The 27,348-nt window shown below is 32.9% G+C and overlaps 2 protein-coding genes and 1 long non-coding RNA gene across 3 annotated transcripts; 2 read left to right on the top strand and 1 right to left on the bottom strand.

The window, feature by feature from the left end:
- Nucleotides 1–519: 519 nt before the first annotated feature.
- On the top strand, nt 520–3,467 carry LOC111879355 (UDP-URONIC ACID TRANSPORTER 1). Its single transcript, XM_023875793.3, has 4 exons — nt 520–1,191; nt 2,287–2,390; nt 2,508–2,736; nt 2,885–3,467. Exons 1-4 carry the CDS (start codon nt 712–714, stop codon nt 3,029–3,031), a joined length of 960 nt encoding a protein of 319 aa, XP_023731561.1. The 5' UTR covers nt 520–711; the 3' UTR covers nt 3,032–3,467.
- On the bottom strand, nt 3,402–10,337 carry LOC111879354 (putative calcium-transporting ATPase 11, plasma membrane-type). The gene is made up of 7 exons (XM_023875792.3): nt 9,965–10,337; nt 6,953–7,007; nt 4,864–6,791; nt 4,564–4,719; nt 4,256–4,427; nt 3,877–4,166; nt 3,402–3,781 (listed from the first exon to the last, which is right to left on the bottom strand). The coding sequence occupies exons 1-7, from the start codon at nt 10,139–10,141 to the stop codon at nt 3,470–3,472; spliced, it is 3,090 nt and encodes a 1,029-aa protein (XP_023731560.1). The 5' UTR covers nt 10,142–10,337; the 3' UTR covers nt 3,402–3,469.
- Nucleotides 10,338–14,799: 4,462 nt separating this feature from the next.
- Nucleotides 14,800–15,800, top strand: LOC111879414 (uncharacterized). The gene is made up of 2 exons (XR_002846106.3): nt 14,800–14,939; nt 15,109–15,800. It is a non-coding gene; the product is annotated as an uncharacterized LOC111879414 (long non-coding RNA).
- The last annotated feature ends 11,548 nt before the right edge of the window (nt 15,801–27,348 follow it).

The following is a 27,348-nucleotide window of genomic DNA, read 5'->3' as shown; positions in this document are numbered from 1 at the left end:
GCATTGGTATATTGATGTTTAATGGCCACAAAGTGAAAGATGTAGCGGTGGAGATGGCTGTCACCAATCATCGATGCTGATTTTTGTTGTTTTGGTGGTTTTGATATGGTGGATTGGAATAGACATGTTTGTTAGGACTTTAGATGGTAAAGCTCTACATGGATGTGGTAGGCTTCATCCATAACATTGATATAAATAATGAGAAAAACTTAAAAAAAAAATAAAAATAAGGGCAGATCGATAATTAAAAAAAAAATTGTAGTTAGTTAAGTTAAGTTGAAAGATCAAATCCACAACAAAATTCTGCCACAATTAAAAAGCAACATACCATACCATAGAGATGATGTAATATTCTCTAACATTGTATTTGTATGAATTCATATTCATATTATTAAATAAATTCTGGATTATCTAAGAAAGTAATGAGTAATGACACTACCCTTGCGTCATCACAAATCAAACAAATTGGCGTTTTGACCCGATTGTTGCCTTGTGACAATGACACACTTCCTCCTCAAAAACCTCCATCCCACCTCACCTGCCCAAATGCCACGATAATTTCACCGCACAAATCATCACGTTGAATTCCATGTAATTTTAGATACCCGAAATCGAATGTTTTTGCCACCATTGTTTCAACCCCAATGACTACCCACCTTCTTCCTCCTCCTTCAAATCCTTGATTTTTTTAAAGGGAAAAACCCAGAAAAAATGTTACCTACGACCTCCTCATCATCATCAATCTCACAATCATCATCAAACCAATTTGTGTTCGTCTCATTACTCATATTCCTCTGGTACTCATCAAACATCGGCGTTCTTCTCCTCAACAAGTTCTTGCTCTCCAGTTATGGCTTCAGATTCCCAATTTTCCTCACAATGTGTCATATGTCAGCTTCCGGCATCCTCAGCTACATCTCCATTGTGTTCCTCAAAGTTGTGCCATTTCAGAAGATCAAATCTAGGTCGCAGTTTTTAAGGATTGCGACCCTGAGTGTTGTTTTTTGTGGGTCGGTTGTCGGAGGGAATATTTCTCTCAGATTTCTTCCGGTTTCCTTCAATCAAGCCATCGGTGCAACGACGCCGTTTTTCACCGCCCTGTTTGCCTATATGATGACCTTCAAAAGAGAAGCATGGATTACTTATGGTGCTCTTGTTCCTGTTGTTACTGGCGTTGTGATTGCAAGCGGGGTATGTATCATGTTCACGTCTTATTTTATTAAAATGACAGAATTAAGATAAGATTTATTTTAGTGGTTTATGATCTGGGTTTTAATCTTACCATATATGCCATTACAGATTGCCAATCTTGACTTTTAATAGTCAACTGAATTCGTTATTGAATTTGAAGTTCATAAAGTATTTGCCAATTTGCCATGTTAATATAAAGAAGTCCATAACTTGATTAATCTATATGGAGACGTTTATTATGGAAACTTTTTGAGCTAAACAATAAAAGCATCAATGTAAAAACATATAAAGGACAATGTAAGCATTTATGCTTTGATGTCTTTACACATGCTTTATGTTTTATTGTGTCTATATGTTTCCCTTTTTTAGTTTTTTTCGTTGTATTCCCAATGTTTCGGTTGTCGGGTGGCCATTGATGTGTTTTACACTTTTTTATAAAATGTTTGTATAATTGCTTTATGTTTTTATTGTTTGTATCTGCTTAGGCTTTATGGGTCTTGTCGTTGTATTTCCTATGTTTCTTTGTATTCCCTATGTATATACATGTTTTACAATTTCTTTACATAATATCTCCTGTTTCGTTGTATTCCCTATGTATATACATGCTTTACAATTTCTTTACATAATATCTGTATACCTGCTTTATGCTTTATTGTCTGTATATGTTTCCCTTTTATACGTTTTGTTGTTGTATTCCCTATGTTTTAGTCGTTGGGGTGGCCAGGGATGTGTTTACATTTTCTTTGACATCTACATTGAAGCCATATAGTTTTATTTTTTTATTTTTTTATTTTTATTTTTATTTTATTTATTTATTTATTTTTTTAGTATTATTATTATTTATTGTTTGTAACTTTTCATTAAGGCCCATTTTCATCTTTTTATTGAAAAACATGTCAACCCAATCCTCTAATGCAATTGGCATCTTAATCAACATACTATATAAAAGCTTCAATGTAGAACAACTTATACTTTATCTACATTACTGTAGTAAGTAAAAAAAGAAACAACAAATTACGCATTCCCATGGAGAGTAATGTTGAGATTTTGTTTAAGCGAGGCAAAAATAATAAGTCAAATTGTTTGTTATTACAGGGTGAACCAAGTTTTCAGCTGTATGGATTTATCATGTGCATAAGTGCAACTGCTGCTAGGGCCTTCAAGTCTGTTCTTCAGGGTATCCTACTTTCTTCAGAGGGGTAAATGAACTAACTTCTACTTTCTGCTAAGGGTGTATATGTAAATTTGTTTTTGACTTGGAGTATGTCAATGGAGCCAAGTATGTGAATGTACATTTAATGATTTTATTGTTGCAGGGAGAAGTTAAATTCAATGAACCTTTTGCTTTATATGTCCCCAATGGCTGTTGTGTTTTTATTGCCAACAGCACTTTTAATGGAACCAGATGTGTTAGATGCCACCATTGCTCTCGGGTTAAAGCATAGATTCATGTGGTTACTGCTTTCTGTGAATTCAACCATGGCTTATGCTGCTAACTTGACCAATTTCTTGGTCACCAAGCACACAAGTGCACTAACTCTTCAGGTTGCTTGTTTCTTCTTGCTCACTATTTTGACTTCTGAGTTCAAACTTAGTACATTCCATATTCATGGATCAAGCTTGCGAATTTAGCCATGATTTTTTTTTTTAATACTGCAAATTAAGTTGAAGTATTTGTATATGGTATGGTCAGGTATTAGGGAATGCTAAAGGTGCTGTAGCGGTTGTTATCTCAATACTCATTTTCCGTAATCCGGTTACCCCTTTAGGTATAGCTGGCTACTCCTTGACTGTTATGGGTGTGATTGCTTATGGAGAAGCCAAAAGGAGATACAAATGAAAACGATGTTTGCAATTTAGTCAGTATAGTAGAGCTTATGAGAAAATTTGATCTAGCTCCATTTATTATTGGGAAGAGTTAGATACCAATTATAGTGTCCCCATTCTTATATATAATTGCGTTAGATGCCAATCGTGGTCTTCATTTTGTGGGGGAGTGAATACTAAATAGTGAAGTTGATATGTGTTGTATAATTGTTACCGTTTAGAGATGATTATGCTTAGGATTTTGCATGACTTAGATGATACGAAATTCGAAATTCCAAATGGTACATACGGGTGCATCAAAATTGTTGAGTTATGGAAGCTTTGAGCTATTGTTAGGGTTGTTTGTCTAACCACCGAAAAAAAAAAAAAAAACAGTTGAGAAGTACCCTTGTAATTATAAATGCTTCATAAACCTGAAGTTGGGTTTGTTTATGTTCTTTTTGGCAATTCATCAAACACCTTCTGGGCCACCAGGGATGATAACGTAACCATCAGGGTGTTTGGGGTGTTTCACGGGTGACTTCTCAACAGGAATGCACTTCAAAACAATGGCAATTGGCATGCTCAAGAACCCAATTGCAATGCTAAGTGCCCAGAGTTCCCAGTCTAGTGGCACAGTGCTTGCAAAAGTGCCAAGGAACTCAACAATAATAACCTGAAAAACAACAGTAGACACCATGACACCAACGAAAATCCAACTGCTCAACATGCCACGAAACACATTTATCTTATGAATGTCCCGGCTGTTTACTTCATTAAAGACCTACACATACACAATTATCCAAAAAACTGTTAAAATGCACAACACAAGTAAATGAAAAAGTACGTTGCAATTTTCAAAAAAAAGATAAATTGTACCTGACAGAAGACGAAGGTGTTGAAGATGAAAGTATTGAGGATTTCAGTTGAGTCCAAATTGAGAATGGATTTTCCAGCGAAATTCAAGACGAATAGGACAGCCATTTGGTAAACACTTTGGCCAATAATATTGCGCCACATGGTCTTTGTAATAAAACTTTCGGTTCGTTTAACAGGTGGTCTGTTCATGAGTCCATCATTTGGTGGTTCGGTGGCTAGAGCCAACGCACCTAAAGTGTCCATGATCAGGTTCACCCATAGCAACTGTACAGCAGTAAGGGGTGCAGACCCTGAAAAATATTCAAACCAATGTAATTATGTAAGTTAAAAATATGTGGAAAAGCAAAGAAAGACTAATAAAGAATACGATTGAACAAACCTGTAATGCAGGCTGAAACAAAATTAATCATTAGAGCAACGATGTTGACAGTTAACTGAAACTGAACAAACTTCTGAATGTTTATGTAAACTGCACGTCCCCATTTTGCTACTTTTACGATTGTTGCAAAATCATCATCCAACACGATTACATCAGCTTGTTCTTTTGCAACCTACAGATGAGATGGCAGGATGACTTATGACAGACATCAGCTTCTTCTTACCAATATATTATATAATATGGGATTGTTTTTTCATTAACTTAAGTTTTTAATATTAAATTGACATGAATATGAGGCACAAACCAACCTCTGTTCCTGCTATACCCATGGCGAATCCGATATCTGATTCATGTAAAGCTGGAGCATCATTTGTCCCATCACCCGTGACTGCAACAACTTCAGACAGACCCCTCAAATGCTCTACAAGCTTTAACTTGTCTGTTGGTGATGATCTAGCCATTACCTGTAATGTATTTAAGGATTGTGAGTCATTACTTGTCTTGGAGAACTAACGACCTATTCTCCTGAGTTTCAAAATACAGGAAAAGAAAAAAAAAAAAAAATAGTTACATTTGATCTAGCCATTACCACGTTTTTTTGTTTGTACCTGAATGCTCGGTGCTAGTTTACGCTTTTCTTCATCTGATTTAGCTCGAAACACTGGCCCTTCAATGGCTAACCCACCATCAGTCAGTATACCACATTCCCTGGCAATGGCTCGAGCCGTGTTAATATTATCACCCGTAACCATACGAACAGTAATCCCAGCTGCTAAACAAGTCTCCACTGCTTCCTTAACCCCTGGCCTAAGCGGATCCTTAATACCAACAACCGCAATCAGCGTATACCCACAATTTGGCAACTCTTTTTTCATATCAAACTCACCTTCCCCTTCCACATCAACATAAGCCAAACAAAGAGTCCTCAAAGCATTACTGGCAAATCCATTTATAACACTCGTAATAAATCTCACTTTCTCTTCCGACATTACAACACTTTCTCCACTTCCATCCAATAACTTGTCACACATTCCTAATACTATTTCAGACGCGCCTTTGATAAAGGCGCGTATCTGCCCGCCAGGCAGTTTCGTAATGACCGACATTCTCTTTTTGGAAGAATTAAACGGCTCCATTTTTAGTAGCTTAATCTCGCTACGAACTGTCCCAAAATCACCACCTAAATGTAATCCATATTCCAATATCGCGGATTCGGTAGGAGTGCCTAGAATTGAAGTTTTTCCATCGGTACCCTTGACCACTTCGGAACATGTACATTCGAATATACACTGTAACAGAATGGTCAACACGTTTTCAGGGAGTTCCGGAGGGTCGTTTACGTCTTTTGTCTTACCGGATACGTATATTTTGTCGACGACCATATGATTCGTGGTTAATGTCCCGGTTTTATCGGTGCATATGTTAGTGGAAGAACCCATTGTTTCACATGCAGATAGATGTCTCACGAGTGCCTTGTCGTTCATCAATTTTTTCATAGCAAACGCGAGACTTAAAGTCACGGCTAATGGCAGTCCTTCCGGGACAGCAACAACGATAATGGTTACTGCAGTGGCAAAATAGTCTAACATAGTTAATGCGTCACTCGAATTCCAGCTTGAAAACTCTTGTCGCAATGCTTTTTCTATTAAGAACCGGATAGTCAAGACAAGAAAAGTCAACACTGCGAAGATCAAACCGATTTTACCGATGATTGTAGCGACGCCGTTTAATTTGACTTGAAGTGGGGTTTCGGTTTCTCCCTCTTCGCTTAAAGTTTCCATTAATTTTCCCCATTCGGTTCTCATCCCGACGGCGGCTATAAGCATCTTGGCTGAGCCGTCTTGGACTTTGGTCCCACCGAGAAGAAACGGTTTAGTCTCGTCTACGTTGACTGCACGGCTCTCTCCGGTCAAACTAGATTCGTCGATCAACAAACTGTATCCAGATATGAATATTCCATCGGCCGGAACTTGATCGCCGATTGATAAATGGACGACGTCTCCGACAACCAAATCGTAAATCGACACCTTTTTCCGGTATCCATCTCTGGTTACGTGACATGAAATCTTCTTCTTTTCCTTGTCTAAATCCTTGAATTGTAAGGATTGTCTGTAGTCGCTAACGGCAGTAACGGTAACTACTAGTAAAATACTAAGAAGGATTCCCAATCCATCGTATATTCCATCTGGAAAGCCTTCCGTGGCGAGGCCTACACCTATGGAAACAACTGCACAGACTATAAGGATGATGAGAGTTAGATCATGAAGAGCCTCCCAGACGAACATAAAAAAGCTTTTCGAAGGCTTTTCTGTGTATTTGTTGACGCCGTAAGTGTCTTGTCTAATGGATAAATCCGTGGATTTGACGCCTTCATCTATAGATACGTCTATGGCTTTAGCGACTCCATCAACTCCACCCAGCGATCGTAACGTTTTGATGCTATAGTTTTGAACCATGGATGCGAGGTTATCTGGATTATTACGGATGTCGGAGGCTTTTGCATCTGGTGTTTGATGATTTTCTAAATGAGGAGCGCCTGTTGAGACAGGATTGCAAATTTGTAATAAGGTGGTATTAATTTGTTATTAATGAATGTATAATGGATAAAGACATAACAGAACTCCGATGGTTAATTAGAAAGAAACGGTTGATTGATTTCATGCAGCATTTCAATTATCGCAAGGAGCAGTAGCATACCATCCATAAATCGCAATGCTGCTCTCACAGTGTAAAAGCTAACCCGCAGGTTTTCCTGGGAACGTTGAAGACAAAAGAGAGAACATTATTAGCTTTTTATCATATGAATGTAACTATAGTCATGAGGTGGTTTGGGTAGTTAAGATTAATAAATAAATAAAGTTCCAATTAATCTTTGCAAGTATGAACATTGCATACAAAGGGAGAACTTGGTGAAACTAAAGTGAGAGATCGGGAGAAGATGAAGACTGAAAGTGCACTCTTCAAAATTCTTAATAGAACTGAACATGTGTGCAAAAAATAAGCCACTTCATAACTTACCCAATTTAAAAGGCTAAATGACACAAAAAAACACTCTTTTTACACATAAATTCGATTTTGACACCGTGTTTTTTTTATGTTAATTTTGACACTGTGTTTCAATTTTGTTACAATTCTTACAACTTGAACGATTAACCAGGTTACATGCTGACGTGGTAGTTTTGATGACGTGGCATGCTGACATGATATGCTGACGTATCAAAATTGATTTTTTTTCCCACATCAAACACTAAGTTTTCATTTTTTTTCGATTTTGACACTAAGTTTAATTTTTTATTTCAATTTTGACAGTATGTTTTTTTGTTCCAATCGAACATCATTTATCAAATTTTGTTCAATTTTGTCTATTTTTCATTTGAAACCGTATAAATATATTTTTTTATTACATTTTAACCGTATAAGCATATTTTTTTCGTTTAAAAACCACATTTTAAAGTTGCATATTTAATATAAACTACAATTTTTATATAACTAATTCATATTTATACATAAAAATATGGTTTGAGTGTAAAAAAAATATATTTTTACAAAACTATGGTTTTTAAATGAAAAAAAACATATTTATACGGTTTAAATGTATTAAAAAAATATTTATACGGTTTCAAATAAAAAATTGTCAACATTGAACAAAATTGAAAAAAATAATGTTCGATTTGAAACAAAAAAACATAGAGTCAAAGTTGAAAGAAAATATTAAACTTAGTGTCAAAATCGAAAAAATGAAAACTTAATGTTTTTTGTAAAAAAAAAATCAATTTTGACACGTCAGCATGCCACGTCATCAAAACTGACACGTCATCATGCCACATCAGCATGTAACCTGATTAACCGGTCAAGTGGTCAGAATTGTAACAAATTGAAAAACACAGTGTCAAAATTGACAAAAAAAAAACGGTATCAAAATCGAATTTCTGTATAAAAAGAGTGTTTTTTTGTGTCATTTACCCAATTTAAAATGATTTATTAAAGGCATGAGGATATTTTGTAATTCCAAAATTTATCATGAATTTGTTCCATGAAGTCACCAGAACCGATCAGTATTTACTATTTATGTATCTTCGTTTGTTAATTTTGTATTAGACTAAATTACGTAAATCATCGTATGCTCAAAACTATGTATTGAGTAACTTACAACCTTTTTAACCATTTTCTTGTCTTTTGTCCATAGGTTGGATGCCGATAAAATTAGATAAGAGGATTTATAAAATAATTTTGGTTAATTTTGTAAAAATTTTCAAAAATGACAATGATTGAGATGATTTAAGTTAATAATATTTGGTATGATAAAGTTATAGTGGAGATATAATGTGGCAAAGCAATCGATGATTGGAGATTTTAATTAGTGGAGCTCAAAAGTCTGAAAAATGGAGAGAAATTTCGAGGAAGCTGTCACAAGTCTGAAGGTTCTTTTCTGAAATACTAGTTAAATTTCCTAAATAACTTCTATTCTGGATAAAGGGATCTTGAAAATTTTATCACCTGATAGAAACATTATGTTAAGAAAATAAAAAATAGATAAAGTTAGAATCATTATATTATTTGAAAGTTTACCTTAAGTTTAATATAAACATTTTCTCTTTCGAAGAATTTAAATACATTTTACCATGGACTTTAAGTGCTTGACCAAATTTATGAAAAGCATCTATATGTTGATGTTGGTTAGGCTCAACAAGTTGTCTCCACCAAACAACCAAGGTAGTTATAACAGCCTCTAAAATATAAATCAAGGCTTAATATTTTAAAGAAAAAAGATAACGATTATCAATTCTATAAATTTAACGGAATTATGAAAGACGCATCTGATAAACTTCACGAATATGATTCTTTACCCAATAAAAAATTATAATAGAAAGGTTACTTTCCGAACAAAAAGTCATGTTTGGGCTATATTTATTTTTTCTTCTTAAAATACTGAAGAAATAAGGTTCTTTGGGAAAAAGTTACAATAACGAGTGGGAATTACAGGTTTCGCTAACATGAGCCGAGTGGTCACGATAAGGAAAAACCTTAAAATAATATACTATATATAGATATTTGCCAATTTTGTTATTTCTCCGACCCCGCAAACACAGCATCTTCACTGTTATCATTTTATTATATTTCATATAGAATTTACTTATCATAATGTTGTATGATCGTGATCCCTCAATAGTCTCTATACCACATAAATAACACTATAACGCAAAGATAAAGATAATTATCATGAATGTCTCATCATCATCAAAAACAATGTCAGAAGTCAATAAAAACAAGTATGGTGTTTCAAACTAAAAGTTGTCTAAATGTGAAGGCATTTTCTTTTGATAATCTACAGGATCAGATCCCACCTTTTGTATTACAAACAAATTACCATAGACACATAATAAATTAATAACTAAATTTGTTCATTTCAATAGATTTTGGGTATAATGAAGAACAGTGATATGTATGCTCGGAAAACTAAGAACGATAGATAAAGGAAAAAGAATCCAGCATTTTCATAACTCTCCAATCAGGAATCAGTAGTTTTTAATGTCGATGGTTATAACTTATAATCGAATAATCGTTTCGACTGTTGTATTTACCAGATGATTTCAGTGATTTACTTTGTTCACACACAGCATATATACATTAAAACACACAGATCTGAAATCATTCAATCGACAAAATAGTAATTAGCTAGGTTGGAAGGTTAAAGGAGAGTAATGGAACCTTGATTTTGGAAATCCTATCCCGATGAATAGACCGCTTAGGGAGGTCTGCGACATGCCGGAATCTTCGGCTACGGTTCTTGACGAGGTAGCAGGCTTTGCGCCAGTTCTTCAGTGCTTCATCCGACGGATTCTTAGGCGGAAGATGAAACTCGTCGCCTAGGTAGCTTTCCACCATTGCAGATAGTTGATCAGTTTAGCGAGAGAGTGAGGAAAGGAAAATCAGGGAACTTAATCGAAACAGAAAAAACAGTGAGTATTTTGAAGCTTCGGTGAGCCAAAAGCAAGTGGTTGTTAAGGTCGAATAGACCAATGGAAGACCAGATGAACAATAATGACTGATCACAGATCCAAACGCGCCTCGGTGTCTCACTCGTGGTCAATCGAACACGCTCTGAATTTGCTCTTTAGATTGGGACATTTTATGTAAAAAAGAGAGAATTTTATTTTAGTTTGTACTAAAAGAACGTTTTATATACAATTTTGTAGATTAGAAATTTTTATGTGAAGCCATATAAATCATTTTCACCATCTTTATTTGAACAAAAAAAATACGCAACTATATAATATAGTTGAGGTATGTGATAATAAAATCAGGAACAACTCTTTGGTTCGCTATGTAATCATTTCATAATGTTTTACTAGTCAACAACATTTACGGGTCACCATTAAATGTTGTATAGGAAAAATAAAGAATAATCGAGTCAAATTTATCAGGTATTATAGTTTAAAGTATTTGATATTCATCAATTTTTATGACTTTATTTTATCAATAAACGTTTTGACTTTATCACCAAATTACAAATAAAAAAACTCAATAGATACATTATTTGATATTAATAATTTCAAACGACCTCAATCATTTAGGACAACACCAATTTTGACTTTTTGAGAACAACCTCATATAGCTAAATAAATACAATTAAGAACGAAAATTTTAATAGTTTGCGAATTTAAAGATGATTTTAAAATAAATATTGAAAATTGTTTATAGTAATGTTATAAATGAAAATTGATACTGTAACACAACCAAATTTGGTGTTTATTCCGAATTGATCATTAATTTTTAAGGCAATATGTCATTAAAGTAACATTTTGCATTTTAAATAGGGAAACCATCGAAATTGAATCTAGAAACCAGGTTTCTTAGATTACATACATAATATGTGCTTTGAATTAAGAAACACATTCTTAATAACTTGTTTTATTGTCATATCTTGATCGTTTAAAACTAGTGTTGGTTTTTTCCTATGAATTTTAAGAAACGTTTTAAGTAACCAATAGTAAGACTCAATGTTTTTATTTCTTAGCAACCCCGCTCCAACAGTAATTGACTTTTTATGATGGTCAATAGCAGTAAATGAAACAAAAATCATTCCATACCTATAACATTAAAAAAAATGTTTATTAAAGTCAATTTTTGATGTATTCATAAGTGAATATAAAACTATTCATGCATGAATAGAGTTATAATAATAATAATAATAATAATAAAACATAAATATAAAATTATATTAAAATAATTTCAATATTCAAAACTGGACATTAAACATAAAGTTAAAATATTCATATATAAATAAGCTATAAAAAACTAGATAAAATAACTTATTTGTTTGTTCGGAAAATCGCATCAAATGAGATAACATCACCAAATTCAACGTAATATGTTTTCTCCATTTCATCGGCCCAAAATATAGAGTCCAAAACATCATATTGACAATTAAACTCCAATAAATAATTTCAGGGTCGGCCCTAAGTATGTGTTGGGTGTGCGACCACACTGGGCCCATCTTGATAAGAGGCGAGATGGTTAAAGCATTTTTCACTCCATACTTGCGTACCATGATCGAATCCAGGCGTTATGAATGGGACTATTAGTATTTTTTCTTGTATTACGCTATTCCATCTTATATTCCTCAAATAGTCCTCAAATTGAAGCCATGCATCACACAAGCACCATTCATTAAATAAATACCATTAAGGCCCAATTATCATAATAGTCCACTACCGAGTTTATTTTTATAGTAAATTACACGAATGGTCTCTATGGGTTAGTGTAATTTGTGCGTTTGGTCCCTAACTTATTTTTTAACTCGGAAGATCCCTATCATTTGATTTTGTTACGCATTTGGTCTCTATCTTACCTAAAAGTACTACTTTGCCCTTGATTTTTTAATTTATTTAAATAAACACCCTCAACCTTGCTACCCTCATCTTACCTTACTCATCCCATCATTTTTCCATATTTAAATAATAGTTTTTTTAGGCAATACAAGGACCAAGTGTGTAACAAAAACAAATAATATGGACCAAACGTGTAACAAAAGCAAACAGTAGAAACCTTCCGACTTAAAAAAATAAGTTAGGGACCGAACGTACAAATTACCCCAAACCATAGGGACCATTCGTGTAATTTACTCTTATTTTTATTATTTAATCATTTTATTTATAATTCATTTTTTTTGTATTTTATTTTATAATTATAAGTTTACATTGTTGTTGACATTTTTCTTTCGTGTATTCTGATTTTTGATTTATTCAACTGAATCATAAAATTTTATTTTTATAATTTTAATTTAATCGAATATTTGAGTCAGGCTTTACAAACTCATAGTTACCTCTAAGACTTGCCTTCAACTTATGAGCCATATTTGAGCCTATTTTTGATGTGGAAACACACTATAAACTCTTTTTCTGAATATAACCTTTGTCTCATTTTTTTTTTTTTAAATCACTTCTCATCTCAAGTGGATGGTTGTGAAGTTTATCAAACTGAAAAACTTTATAATCTGGAGTTCCATACACAAATTTAAATATAATCTTTGCTTGACAACCAATAATTCTTGAATTTGAATTTCGTTTCCTCCTAACACCACTTGTACCCAATGTGTCACAAGATTTCTTTTTCTGTTTGCCACCACGATTACATATAACATGTTTTTTCTTTATAATCTTGTTATCAAACATTATCCGTGTGCTCAGTCACATATCAAAACCACCAGTTTCAGCATATTCAGAATACATTTTGATGACCAATTTAATGATTTGAAGATTAAACATTCAAATGGAATAAATTAAATAGGTACATTTGACTTATAGACATGTTCTCCAATTACATTACTACAATCATCTACTGAACTCGGAGATTTAACTAATAAATAATTATAAAATCTAAGTCAATCTAGTGACACTTTATTATAATCAATAATAAACACAAAGACACACTTTATTCACATATGAATAAACCAAAAAATAATGTTTATGAATGTATGGATAAAACAATCATATATGAATACATGAAATTCATATGATTCAAAAAAATATAAAATAAAAACAGTACTTATTCATATATGAATAAAACAAAATTAATAATAAATTCAAAATTACAATTATCACACGTTTATTCATATACAAATAAGAAAATAATTTATTCAGATTTATAGATTCATATGTAAATACATGATCATCAACAAAATTAAAAACAAGATAAGAATTTAATTAGTGATGTCTTCAATAAATGAGTAATCAACATCTTCTTTTTCACTCTCATACATGGAAGAATACAATTCACCATCAATAACACTCGAATTTGACATGATAAACCAATTAAATTGTAATAAACAACAAAAACAATCTTAATATCGATGAAAATCATGATAAAATAAAATATAAACTGAACGACACCAAAATTAAAACAAAAAACCCAAAAAACGATCTGCTTGAAAATTAAATCAACTTCGATCAGATGTTGTAATTGCAATATAGATCATATGAAACCTTGATCAATTTCGAATTTGTCTCACTTCAGAGCGTAAAAACGATCTGCTTGGAAATTAAACCAGCTCCGATCAGATGATGCAATTGCAATACATATCTCAAACTTCACAACAAATATTTGATTAAACAATTGCAATACAGATGTAAAACTTCTCGATAAATGCATAAAACGACGCAAATTGAACAAATATGTGTAATTGCTAACGAATTATATAAAGAAAGAATCTTGATAATGAATTCCGATATATCCGATTCAAACGAGATAAAGATTAACGAATTACGATTAAAAATGAAGAAAGAATAATCAGATTGATATTCAGTATTTGAGGAAATCGGTAATTGAATACGAATAAAAAAGAAGGAAATCTAAAAAGTGGCTAATTAAATTATTTTTGAACCACATATAAGTTATATGTGGTTCAAGAAAAACAATCATGTAATTATTCAAAAACAATCATATAAATTATATGTGGTTCAAGAAAAACAATCATATTCAAAACTTAATATATGTTTACTTCTTACGTGATTTGAAACTAACATCCGAAAAACATGTAATTATTCAAACTAAAAGCACATGTGGTCACTGTAACTTTTCTTAGGGGTCGTTTGATAGTTGCTAACTGAATTAGAGTTGACTGAGTTAGAAGCAGACTGAGTTAGAAGTTCTGACCGAGTCCACATCTGACTGAGTTTATGTTGTTTGATTATTTTTCTGACCGACTATGATGAATGATAAAAAAATGACGATATTACCCTTATAACCACATACGAATTGCTCGACTCACTTACACCTATAGTTATTAATTATTATATTTTGTCATCTACAAATATAAGTTATTAAAATATAAAAATAATATTATAAATAAAATAATAATATTTGACAATATGTATTTTGCTATTTTAACACGATGAAGTAGTGTTGTTGTACATATAATATAATTCATACTACATTTTGGAATAAAGTGGATGAAGGGTAAAAATGGAAATTCAAGAATATAGAAAGTACCCTTTTAGCAAGACTATTGTTATCTGTTGCTTCACTTTTTCTTGCTCTAACATAAACATACCCAATTTTCCCTTCTTTAGAGTGTCTCATCTTCTTGTTTAGGCGTAAGGTTTTGGCAGCTCCTTCACTACTCTTCCTTCCATAATTCCAGCTTTCACATTCTTTGCTTCACAATTCATCTTCCAATCCGAAGGTAATATTCACTTTTCTTAAATCTAATCCCTTCTTCATCTTCCAGATCTTTTCAAATTTGCATTTTTATGAACCCACCGATCAAAAAATATGTTCTTCTAGTAGTTTTCATATAGTTTTCTGAAATTGTTCTATACAGATTGTTAATATACATTATCCTGCATATGCAGTCCATTCACTTCGACCTGGGTCTTCACCCAATCGATGTCATCTTCCGAAGCCGAGATCCGTTCTTGTGGTTGTTGTCTACTAGCGAAAATTAAGTCAAAGTCTCCCTTAATTTCGATAAGAGGAGGCCACAACTACGACCACAATCATTCGAAGATGACCTTCAGGAAGAAGCAAAGGCGTACAGGAGTAACAAAGATGAAGGGAAAATACGTGAAAGAAAAAAAAAGGATCGAGTCGGCTTCTTTTTGTTGGAGGACCGAATCAGCATAAAATTAGGGACCGAGTCCCTGAGTTGGACCGAGTCCAAGGATGCTAAAGACAAAACAAACAAGCTAATTGGGGATTAAGTATCGGGTCCTAATTTTGTACCCAATTAGAAGACTTATCAAACAGGCCCTTATTCTTTTTTATGTGATTTAAAGACCTAACAAAATTTCTAACTAAATCAATGAGATATTAATTAACTATTGACATATTATTTTGATATTTGTAATTTTCTTTTTATGACTAATAATAGTGATTTTGAATCTTACCAATTGAAGATGAACGGAAATAGCGGGCTGGAGAAGATCGTCGTACGTATATGGATTTCCGAGTTGATGTATGATTTTATTTTGAAAAAAAAAACTGGTATTTAGGTTAAGGATTATTATTTACGTAAAAATATATAAGATCTTATATTATTAGCTCCTATATTAATTATCCATATATTAAGTTCATACATTAATTATTCCTTTGAAGTATTAAATCATTCATCGGAAAAATCAACTACCATTTTAGATTGTTTGTGATTTGTGATTCATATCTTTATCTTGATATATTTTGTACTCATCGAAATCTTGTTTTGTACTATTTTATTGGAACAAAATCTCTATATACTAATAATGAAATAGTTATTTTGCTATGTGTCACCATATTAGATCTCCTAATTAATGTCATGCCACTTGTCAACCTATTGATTTTTCATAGTTATTTTGTTACACGAATGATCTTTATGGTTTGGGGTAATTTGCGTGTTTGGTCTTTAACTTATTTTTTTAACTCGGAAGGTCCCTATTATCTGTTTTTGTTACGCGCTTGGTCGCTGTCTTACCTAAAAAGACTATTTTTTCCTTAATTTTTTAATTTATTTAAATAGATACACCCCAACCCACCTCTCTCACCTTACCTTACCTATCTCACCATTTTTTTGTTTAAATAATATTATTTTTAGGTAAGATCGGGACCAGGCGCGTAACAAAAACAAACATTAGGGACCAAGTGCGTAACAAAAACAAACAGTAGAGATGTAACAACGTGAATTTCCAAAACAATTTTTTTTTTTTCATTTTTAAAATATAATTTCATTCATAAGAAATATCAAATCCAATGTGACACATGTCCTCCAAATAAAACAATCCCAAGATCTCAAATACATATAACTCCATCAATGTGTACAGATCATGCCGGCGCCTTCCCACGATCCTCGTTGGTACCTGAAACACATATCACATAAATGGTAAGCATAAATGCTTAGTGAGTTCCCCAAAATACCACATACAGTATATACGCCACTTAAGGATACAACTCTACAAGACCTTCCGGTCAATGTGTCTCAGGGGACTTCCGTCCCATAGTCCTGGTAGACCTTCCGATCCCACTTCTCTGACCTTCTGGTCCGTATCATCTTGACCTTCCGGCCCATACACTGTTGACTTTCCAGTCCATATCATAATACTCATAACATAACATAACACATACATATCATATAACAACATGCATCACATACTCATCATAACACATAAGACCTTCCAGTCACATAATTACCACTCTAGGTAAAGTATAGTGAGAAGACTCACCTTGTACGATGTCAGATAACCTCTCGTGTTCGATAACCAAACCTAGCCTCCTCTTATCAGCATAATAGCATCTCTAATCAATACTTTCTCTTGTCCTCATTTCTAAAGAATGGGTAGAAGACCATTCTACCCCTTCCTGACCTCTCTTGAACTAGCTTGACCAAAACCCTAAGGTCAACTGAAGTCAACTCTAGTCAACGGTCAAACTTTGACCAAACTCGTCCAGTGCACTCGTATGACTCGGCGAGTCCATGCGTGTCCTCTTAATCCTCATAAATCCTCACTCGACTCGTCGAGTTAACCTTTCACTCGACGGGTTACCACTGGTAGGGATGAAAGTGGGTCCAAACCCGGACCGGATGGACCCGGATCCGGAAAACCCGGAACCGGTTAACGGGATTTTATAGAACCGGAAACCGGACCGGTATATAGGAACCGGTTCCGGTTCGGTTCCGGGTATGGTTCCGGGTAAAGTGGTTCTAGAACCGGAAAACCCGGAAACATCAAAGTGGGTAGGTTGGAACCGGATAAAGTGGGTTTAGACCCGGAAAACCCGAAAAAACCGGAATTTTTTGGTAATAACTTACTACTTAGTGGGCTGAACTTTGAAAATTTTCATATTGGTATCCCGACTTTGGGGGCTGTAACTTATTGAATACGAAACCACAATTAACAAAATTAGAGTCTAAAATCATGTACAAACTCTAAAATACACTCTGGAAAAACCCGCATGTCAATCCGAATTTAAACGAATGAGATATACTTGTGTTAATATTTTCACATAATACAAAGTACAAAAACAAATAGCTGAAAAGTTGAAAATTTTCAGTTTTGATATCCCGACTTCGGAGGACTGTAAATCATTGAATGTTAAACCAAAAATGACAAAATTATAGTCTAAACTCATGTACAAACTGTAAACTAGAAGTTGGAAAAAACCACATGTCAATCCGACTTCAAACGAATTAGATATGCATGTTTTAAAACTTTCACCGAATACAAAAAAACTAAAAAACTAAAAACTTTCAGCTTTGGTATCTCAACTTTTGAGGACTGTAAGTCAATGAATATAAAACTAAAAATGACAAATTTATAGTCTAGAATCATGTACAAACTCTAAACTACATGTTGGAAAAAACCGTATGTCAATTGGAGTTGAAACGAATAAGATATGCATCTTGTAAACGTTTCACAAAAAGTGGTTCCGGCCCTAAAAGTGGTTCCGGTTCCAAAAACCAGTTCCGGATTTTAGACCCGGTTTACCCGGACCCAATGGACCCAAACTCGGATTACCCGGAACCTGGATAAAGCCAATTTTTAAACCCAGAACCGGACCCGGTTCTATATATTCCGATTCTAACGGGTCCGGTTCCGGTTCCGGTCTGGTTTTCCGGTTCTAAATCTCATCCCTAACCACTGGTCACGAATCACGGGGCAACTTGTCACACCCCAAAAACCGGAACGGCGGAAACGTTCTGGGGTGGATGACGTCATGTCAAGTATCACAACATATACCGTATAGTAATCAAAGTACAACAACCATTGCATTAATAGTAATAATTTTTACATAGTTTACATTTCATAGCAACATCAAAGTAATACAAGGAATAATATATATGCAGCTCGGTACTAGGCTGTCTTCACAAAAGCTCCCGGAATGTACCTGTCTATCGCTGACCTGAGAATACAAGTTATTTTGAAAGCGGGTATCAACATTTTTATAATGCTGGTGAGTCCATAAGTATTTAGTGTCATTTGTATAAGTACGCATTGCTATTCAAAATAACTTTATGAAAGATAGTAGTTTAGAATCTACGGTTTATAAGCATCCTTTCCAGAAAATCCTATATTTTCTAAATAAAAGCAGTCTTCTACAAAGACCCGACAGACTTATGTTTTAAGGAGTAATTTTCCCCGAAATACTATCAATACCAAAATACGGTATTGACTTTAAAGAAAATATGAGAATATCACTAGTAAAAATACTAGGGGAAAAATAACATATGCCTCAGCAGTAATACTGCTGACTAAGGCAAAAGAAATCATAGACTCCAGGAGAGTATCGAATGAATGATACACCTGTCTCAGTCTAACAAAAGGAAGCACATACTCCAGACGGTATCTAATGAACGACACAGCTAGCAAAGTCTAAAACAAGGAAATACAGACTCCAGACAGTATCGAATGAACGACACAGCTAGCAAAGTCTAAAACAAGGAAATACAGACTCCAGACAATATCGAATGAATGACACGGCTAGCAAAGTCTAAAACAAGGAAATACAGACTCCAGACAGTATCGAATGAACGACACAGCTAGCAACGTCTAAAACATCCGGTAATCCTAAGTGGGTTGTTTCAAAAATACCGTGTTACCTTAAGGCCATGAATTATAAGGTAAACATAGATATACTCGTAACCATAGTGATTGATAATAGAGAACTTGACGCCCTGCAAGCATAGGAATAAATGTGACATTTGTCACCCCTTGGCTTGGTAGGCCGGGGACTGTAGCTAGCAGTCAGGGTGTGGGAGTGTTGGTCCCGTATAGATCTATACACACAATGTCCGCTCTCCCTCCAGGAGACTCTGGTTACCAACTTGACAACGGGGAGATCCGTGTCCTGAAGATGCATCTCGTATTTTGAATTCTATTATAAGTACTGGAATAATGATATAGACTCACAAATGAACTGACTCCTTTGGAATTCTCCGTACTAGAAAAAGTAAATAGAATCTCTTAACTATTCCTATAATAGTTACTAGTGTTTCTGGTCTATGAATGATGAATGGAAGGATGCCCTTGCTACCCAAGGGAAATGAACTGGTCGATGTAAACCTTTATGTCTATACATGTATACATGATATATAACTAATGTTTAAACGACCTTCGGACGGATAACCGATACCCACCAGACCACATCCCAACGAGGAAAAGGAAATAGGGCGAACTAGCCTTCCTAAGTCCTTTAAACATTATTTATATAACTATACAAATATAGGCATGCATTTAACGAAGTAAAAGCATAGAAGGAAAACTTTGATGAAACCTTTGGAAAACTTTCATACATAAGAAATTTACGACTTGATGTCATTTTGTAAAACAAGTTTTGAAAATCTTTGGAATCCTTTGAAAAACCTTTCATAAACAACTTTGAAAATGATTTGTATAAAACGGTTTAAGTGAAGAAAACCTTTGATAAGAAATTACGACTGGATGTCTCTTAAGTAAACAAACTTTGAAAAACTTTGGATAACCTATAATGATCTAAAAAGGGATATTCATACTTTAACAAGATTCGAAAACATGATTTGGAAACCTTTAATCTGGATAAACAGTTTAACATGCAAAATCTATTTTGCTATACAGTTATTAATCACATGTGATTTATCTAATAACTGTACAGTTCAACTTGTATTCCCCCTATAAAAGCAGTTAAAATCATTTAAAAGGTTAATTTAGGGGTACGAACTCACCTGACGTGGGCGATTCGGATGAATGGGCGGTATAGGACGCTAGGTGTCAAGTGGGGACTTGAACACACACTCGGATCCTATTAAACATATAATGATACATTTAAGTATCTAATTAGTCATTTAATAACTAATTAAGCAAGTAAGGATGTCCTACTACATGAAAACACTTTGCTACAAGTGCTAGGAGTACCAAGGGTTGCATATGAAGAGTGTATAGTCCCACTTTGGAGTTTACTCCTCAAATGCTAATACCTAGGGGTGTTTTTGGTTTTGGAGCCATATCCCCCATGAGTTTACGGCCTTAAACTCATGGGTGGGGTGTATTTGTGTGCTTTAAGGCTTCATGCCCCACAAGGAAAGGTCCTAGGGTTGATTCAAGGGCTATGGAAGTGATTGGGGCTCAAAATGGACACTTTATGGATTTTGCGGTCCTTGGACCACTCCCTTGGGAGTTTACAGTCGTAAACACATGAGTTTACGATCATAAACTCATGTTATTCCATTTCTTTTGTGTTTTTGTGGTTCTAGGTCATGCATGCAAGGTTCTAGTCATTTATATAAGCATTGGAAGGTGTTAAGGGCACTTAAACACCCTTAAAAGGTGTTTACGGTTTTGGGAGACCTTCCCAAACCGTAAACTCATGTTTTTCCCTTCAATACATGTTCTTGGGGTCCCTAATTCATGCAAGTAAGGTTCTACTCCATCACACAACCATTAGAAGGCATTAGGGGCATCTAAACACCTCTAGGAGGTGTTTACGGTTTTTGGGATGAACTCCCCAAACCGTAAACTCATAAGATCATGGGGAAAAGATAATTTTCGAATGCTAAACTCATCTAGGAAGGGATCTATGCTAGTTGTCAAGGCTTAGAATGAACCAAGGCACACTTTGACACCCTATTTGGAGTTTACGGTCCAAGAACACCTTGGACCGTAAACACCTTGTTCTTGGTGTTCTTCAAGGTTTTGACATGGATTCTAATCAAACAACTAGCTAGGAGAAGTATACTTACGCATAGGAAGCTTGAATGATCGATTTTGGCGGATTTGACGGGATGAATTTATGATAGTTGAGAGAGAATCCTTAGGTGTTCTTGAGGTGGATGTTGGAAAAATGAGAGAAAATGACTAAGTGTCATATTTATACTCTCGGGGGTTCGCGGTCAAAAACTCCGAAATTTCGTCCGTAAATTCCAAATTTTGGAGTTCCGCGACTTACGCTAAACACGGCAACTCTAAATTTTACTTTCTTATTTTTGGTTCGCTTGACGAATATTATTTAAAATATTCCAACGGGCTTAAATCCGGCCAAAAATATTTTAGGATAAATTTGGCTAATTTTTTTTTGACGTGCTTAATTACGGAGTTAAAACAAACGGAAATTTCGGGTTGTCACATCATCCCCCCGTTAGAGGGAATTTCGTCCTGAAATTAGAGTTTAGGCAAGGAAGTAGGCATGAACAATCGAGTAAGAGACGAGGGTACTTCCTATTCGGCTGGTCCTCGTGCTCCCAAGTGAACTCAGGTCTTCTCTTGGCGATCTAGCGACCCTTCATTAACGGAATGCGGGTTTGGTTTGTTTGCTTGACCTTTCGGTTCACGATTTCCTACAGGTTTTTCTACGAAGTTAGGGTTCCCAATGATCTCTATCAAGACAAGTGGAACTTCGAGGGTTACGTCGGGCAAGTACTTTTTCAAGTCTAAGACGTGGATTTTTTTTGGGGTGAAACTTATGGAATTCCGAAAGTAGTCGTGGTCTGACAAGGGTTGGACCAATTCTTATAAAGAATCTCGGATGGTCCTAAGCTCTCGGAAAGATAGAGCTTTTCAGTACTTAGAACGTAATGTACCTCTATGGAGAGATCATCACTGGTGTGATCGCCATGTCGAAGTTCCAAAAGTTCTCTCTTACCGGAGTGGGGTTCCCGGGTTGGTTCTTAGAAGGCTCATGTCGTTTTCGGATTCGTGCTTCCTGCTGATTGGCCCTCAGAGGTTTTTCTGGATTATCGGATGTATTGGCTACACACTGGCATGTAATTGGTTTATCTAAAGCGTGCTCCAACCTCCGGTTTACCTGAAAAAGACATGAAAATGTGCAAATAAGGTTGTTCTAGAGACTAACATGAAATATAATGAAATGCAAGACAAATGAAGGACAATTATGCTAAATAGATGCATGAAATGGGACTAAAATGTGAGCAAAAAGGTGCACAAATTGCACCTAACACATGCCTAACAAAGTACGACTATTTAACCGTACTCTATATGTATCCTATATATAGCATTACAACCATCACATAAAAAGAATCTAATACACCAAATATAAGCATCTAATACACCATAAACAACCGTACTTGATGTCACATCCCCTATTCCTGATATCCATTCCTAATTGCATTTCACCCATTCCGGCTTTGCATTCCAGATTTATTTATCACCTAATTCCACTCTATGGATGTTGTTGTGGAACACATGGATCACCATTCCAATTTAAACGGACCCTTCAATTTCTGCAAAGCTTATACTACAACATAAAGAAAGAATTTCTACTTCATAAGAATCCTTTTCAAAGCTTCAAATTCCAAGAAATGATTTAAAAGTTCCTTCGTCAATTAAAGTTTTGGGCTCTGACAATTTCAAAGAACTCTATGGCACTAATTATGGTATGACTACCTTTTACAAGTTGTAAAGTTATTGTCAAACTCCTCCCACTAACAGAGACTGTTATATTTAGCACAAGAGCATTATTAATATCTCCATTCATTTTTACAATATCAATCTCGTGAAACAAGTTATCACCATATATAATGATGTCAAAAACCCGTTGTCCCTCCCATGTGACTGAAGGATCAATCTCTGCAAAATGCAACTAAAACAAGTATGAAGAAGGGATTTTAAATTATTTATTGTATGGCATTGTACTTTGAAAAGTTTACCATTATAGCAACGAGGGTAAACAATTTCAAAATACAATGTCCTAATAAGAAATAAGTTGGAAGTAAAATTTTGTAATGAGAAATGAAACTACAATGCTATAATAATTTTTGTTTTTTGGAATTTAAGTGATCTAACTATGAATTGAATATCCTGTATATTCCATACAAGTGTTTTGTAGTTCCAAATCAGTACCTTACTTCAAGATGGTTTGTTTTGGGTTTACCAAAATTTCTTCTTCTCCACTTGATCTTGGTTGTTTACATTACTACCTCCTCCATATGTAATTTGCTAACATACGAACAAAGTCAATTATTAGTTACATGGTTTGAAAGTCTTATGGTATAGGTAACTTAAGTGCTTAATTTGGGATGAAGCCTCGATGATGCACCGTCATTGTTTCGAAACATTTAATTGGAAACTTATCGATGTTATCCTTTCATCGAACAAGAATAAACCATTTGGAGGCAAGACTTTTGTATTTGGAGGTGACTTTCGACTGATTCTTCCAGTAAATCAAAGAGGAAATCGTTCAGATATTGTCCAGAAATCATTGCATTCATCCGAATTATGGCGTAAATGTAAAGTTTTACGTTTGACGGTAACATGAGGCTTCAGATCGGTTTTCCAAACAATAATTCCGAAGAGACACAATAATTTGTTGAATGGATTCTTAAAATTGGTGAAGGTACTATCGGTGGCCCTAATGATGGTGAAGTTGAAGTTGAATTTCCAGAAGATATTATTGTTCTCTCTACGGGTGACCATATTCATTTAATTGTATCCATGCATGGTCAGTTATATGTAGTTGTTTCCCGTGCCACAAATAAAAAATGTTTGAAGATACTCATATGTGACGAGGAAGGTCGTTCAACAAATAAAACAAAAAATATTGTTTATAAAGAGATCCTTCAACGATTATAGATATTTATCGATTTCAGTGTATCTTCTACACATTTCAATAATACCAATAGTCATAAAAAATATGATAATTATTATGTAATATCTGTGGGTATTTGTATGTTTTTTATGTGTTCCCTTGCATTTACTGTGGGTTATAATCTAATATTAGGTATTTTATATAGAAACTTTTAGGCCTGAAAAGGTTATGTGGAGGGCTATGGAGATGCCACCTAACATATTGGCACTCTTTTATTAGGATACTAGGCGAATGTCCGCGTGTTGCGCAGAAGCATCAATATAGCTGAAATCTTTATAAATATATGTTTTTTTAAATATAACAATAATGTTGTTAAATTTGATATAATAATTCGTATACTAAGTTAATATAATATATTGATTATTTTGAATTATATGATAATATATACATCTATTAAAACTGCTTAATCTCAATCTTTTGAATGACTTCTACTCGCGAGATACTCATGAATAAGACTAAATATAATATATGGTTTAATGTTATTTATAGTTGTTGTTATTGTTAATTAATTTTTTAAAATTTATTTGCTTAAAGTTTTAATTTCTATCATTGTAATTATTTAAAACATCAAACAAATTTTTTTTTATTTTAAAGATAACAATATAATCATTTATATAGAGTTATTTTTAACTATTGTAATTGTAAGTTATTTTAAGCTACTTATTTAAAAAAATTTAACGATTATAAAAATATCTTTAAGAAATATTTTAGTTAAATTGATATTACAATTTAGTTTTTGCATTTAGCACTACAATCTATCATTTTTAACTAATCACAAAATATTCTTTGGGTATTTTAAGTGGAACTGAAACTTATATTAAAGTTGACCATATAATGTTATATTTAAATTAACAATTTAAGTATTTTGTCCAAATTGTTCAAAAGTTGTAGCTTTAAACTGATAATGGTTTACATAAGACAACATATTAAATCTAATACATGAAGAATAATATGTTAAAAGTTAAAGACATAACTTTATAAGTAGAAATAAAAATATTATTTTAATATTGAAAATTAGTTTATTTATAATTACATTTTAGGTTTGATACTTATTTAATTATTAACCTACTTCTAATCATTATTAGAAAGACAATATAATTTATCATTCATAACTATTTACAAAATATTTTTTTGGTTGTTTAAGTTGAACTAAAATTTATATTTAAGTTGATCCTATAAGGTTATATTTAAAATGGCAATTTAAGTATTTTATACAAATTGTTCAAAAGTTGTAGCCTTAAAATGATAATGGTTTACATACAACATCATATTAGACCTAATAAATTAAGTATAATATGTTAAAAATTAAAAACATAAATTTATAAGTAGAAGAAATTATATTCTTTTAATATTGAAATTTAGTTTATATATGATTACATTTTAGGTTTTATATTTATTTAACCTTAGTAACCAACTTATAATCATTATTAAAAAGAAATTGAAAAGTCATGGAAGTTTCAAATGAATGTGGTGAAAGGAAAAATGAATGGGGGTTTCATATGAATGTAGTGAAAGGAAAAATATTTCTTTTATAAGTATACTAGGCGAATCTACGCGCGTTGTGCTGGATAGAATTATATAATTAAAATAATAACTTTTACATAATTATTATTTAATATTTCTACTTTGAAACAAAATATTAATAGTAAAGCAAACATATAGTTAACATATTAATTTTATTAAACACTAAGCGAATCTTCGCGCGTTACGCAAGAATAGAATTATATAGTTAAAATAATAACTTTTACCAAATTATTATTTAATATTTCTATTTTGAAACAAAATGTTAGTAGTAAAGCAAACATATAGTTAACATATTAGTTTTATTAAACATTATAGTTTAATTTTTAAGTCATTGTAATATATACAATTATTTGATAATTTTATAAACCGTTTAAAATTTTGTAAATTATATATCAAATGAATGATAATATAACGGGTAACAAAACGTATGAACAAAAATATGAACGACAACTTTTAGTATCATAAAAATAGAAAAACATTTATTATAACATTTGTATTAAAAAGAGATATATATACAACGAATAATAAAAAATATGAAAAACAAACACTATAACTTTTAATAACATAAAAAGACTAAAACATCTATTATAACATTTATATTAACTCTTCATATTTAAATCACAAATCTCTTCTAATACATTAATGTTTTTTAATGAGCAAAACTTTACAACCTTATAAAAGAAAGGAAAATAAAAATTTATTAGTGATTACTAATTAATGATCATAAGTTAAAAACTTTTGAGTTGTAACTAATAAATATATATAAATTAGAAAACTATTGAGTTGTAGTGTGATTTCAAATAAGTGCGGTAATTGGAAATGTATTATTATTATTATTATTATTATTATTATTATTATTATTATATTCGTATAAATAATTGGTTTGATGCATCATTTTAATCCCTTCAATTATTAATCATAAAGATATTTAATTATAAATTTATAACATGCATAGGTGCATATACATGTTAAACAAATCACATATAATATATATATATTTTCGTAAATGTCATATGTAATTCTTGTCGTAGTAATATGGATAAATTACTTTAATATGAAGAACATATCATGATAAGTCAATCATAATTACATATCAAATGTTCAAAATTATGTTATCTTTTAAATATTGTCTTTTAAATATGTTGTGTAGGATAACCCAACAAAAAAATAATAGAAAATAAACATAATCAAAATAGAAAAACTACAATCAAATAAATAAGAGCATTGGTATTATATATTACTTAAATATGTTGTGTAGGATAACCCACTTTTGACTTTTGAAGTCTTTTTTGTTCACTTTGACCATAAATATTTTTATTTGTATTATATATTACTTAATAAAACTTATAACAATGAAAAAACATTTAAAATAAAATCCATTCGTATATTTGGCATCAAGTATTATTTATCAAAAGCAAAAATATTTAAGGTTAAAATTGAAGAAAAAAGACTTCAAAAGTCAAAAGTGGACTATCAAATTGGGACGGAGGTAGTAGAAAATAAACATAATCAAAATAGAAAAACTA

The sequence above is a fragment of the Lactuca sativa genome, chromosome 9 (genome assembly GCF_002870075.4).
Source record: "Lactuca sativa cultivar Salinas chromosome 9, Lsat_Salinas_v11, whole genome shotgun sequence".
In the NCBI taxonomy this organism is placed as follows: domain Eukaryota; kingdom Viridiplantae; phylum Streptophyta; class Magnoliopsida; order Asterales; family Asteraceae; genus Lactuca; species Lactuca sativa.
Note: the sequence above shows the minus strand (reverse complement) of the source record. Positions and strands in the feature narration are given on the sequence as shown.

What these genes read in the sequence shown, in the direction of transcription:
- LOC111879355 (XM_023875793.3), top strand. Translation starts at nt 712, where the DNA reads ATGTTACCTACGACCTCCTCATCATCATCAATCTCACAATCATCATCA. An exon ending in ATCCTACTTTCTTCAGAGGG is followed by an intron (nt 2,391 to 2,507) that starts GTAAATGAACTA and finishes TTATTGTTGCAG; the next exon opens with GGAGAAGTTAAATTCAATGA. An exon ending in CAAGTGCACTAACTCTTCAG is followed by an intron (nt 2,737 to 2,884) that starts GTTGCTTGTTTC and finishes TGGTATGGTCAG; the next exon opens with GTATTAGGGAATGCTAAAGG.
- LOC111879354 (XM_023875792.3), bottom strand. Translation starts at nt 10,141, where the DNA reads ATGGTGGAAAGCTACCTAGGCGACGAGTTTCATCTTCCGCCTAAGAAT. An exon ending in AGCATTGCGATTTATGGATG is followed by an intron (nt 6,792 to 6,952) that starts GTATGCTACTGC and finishes CTGTCTCAACAG; the next exon opens with GCGCTCCTCATTTAGAAAAT. An exon ending in ACACCTTCGTCTTCTGTCAG is followed by an intron (nt 3,782 to 3,876) that starts GTACAATTTATC and finishes GTGTATGTGTAG; the next exon opens with GTCTTTAATGAAGTAAACAG.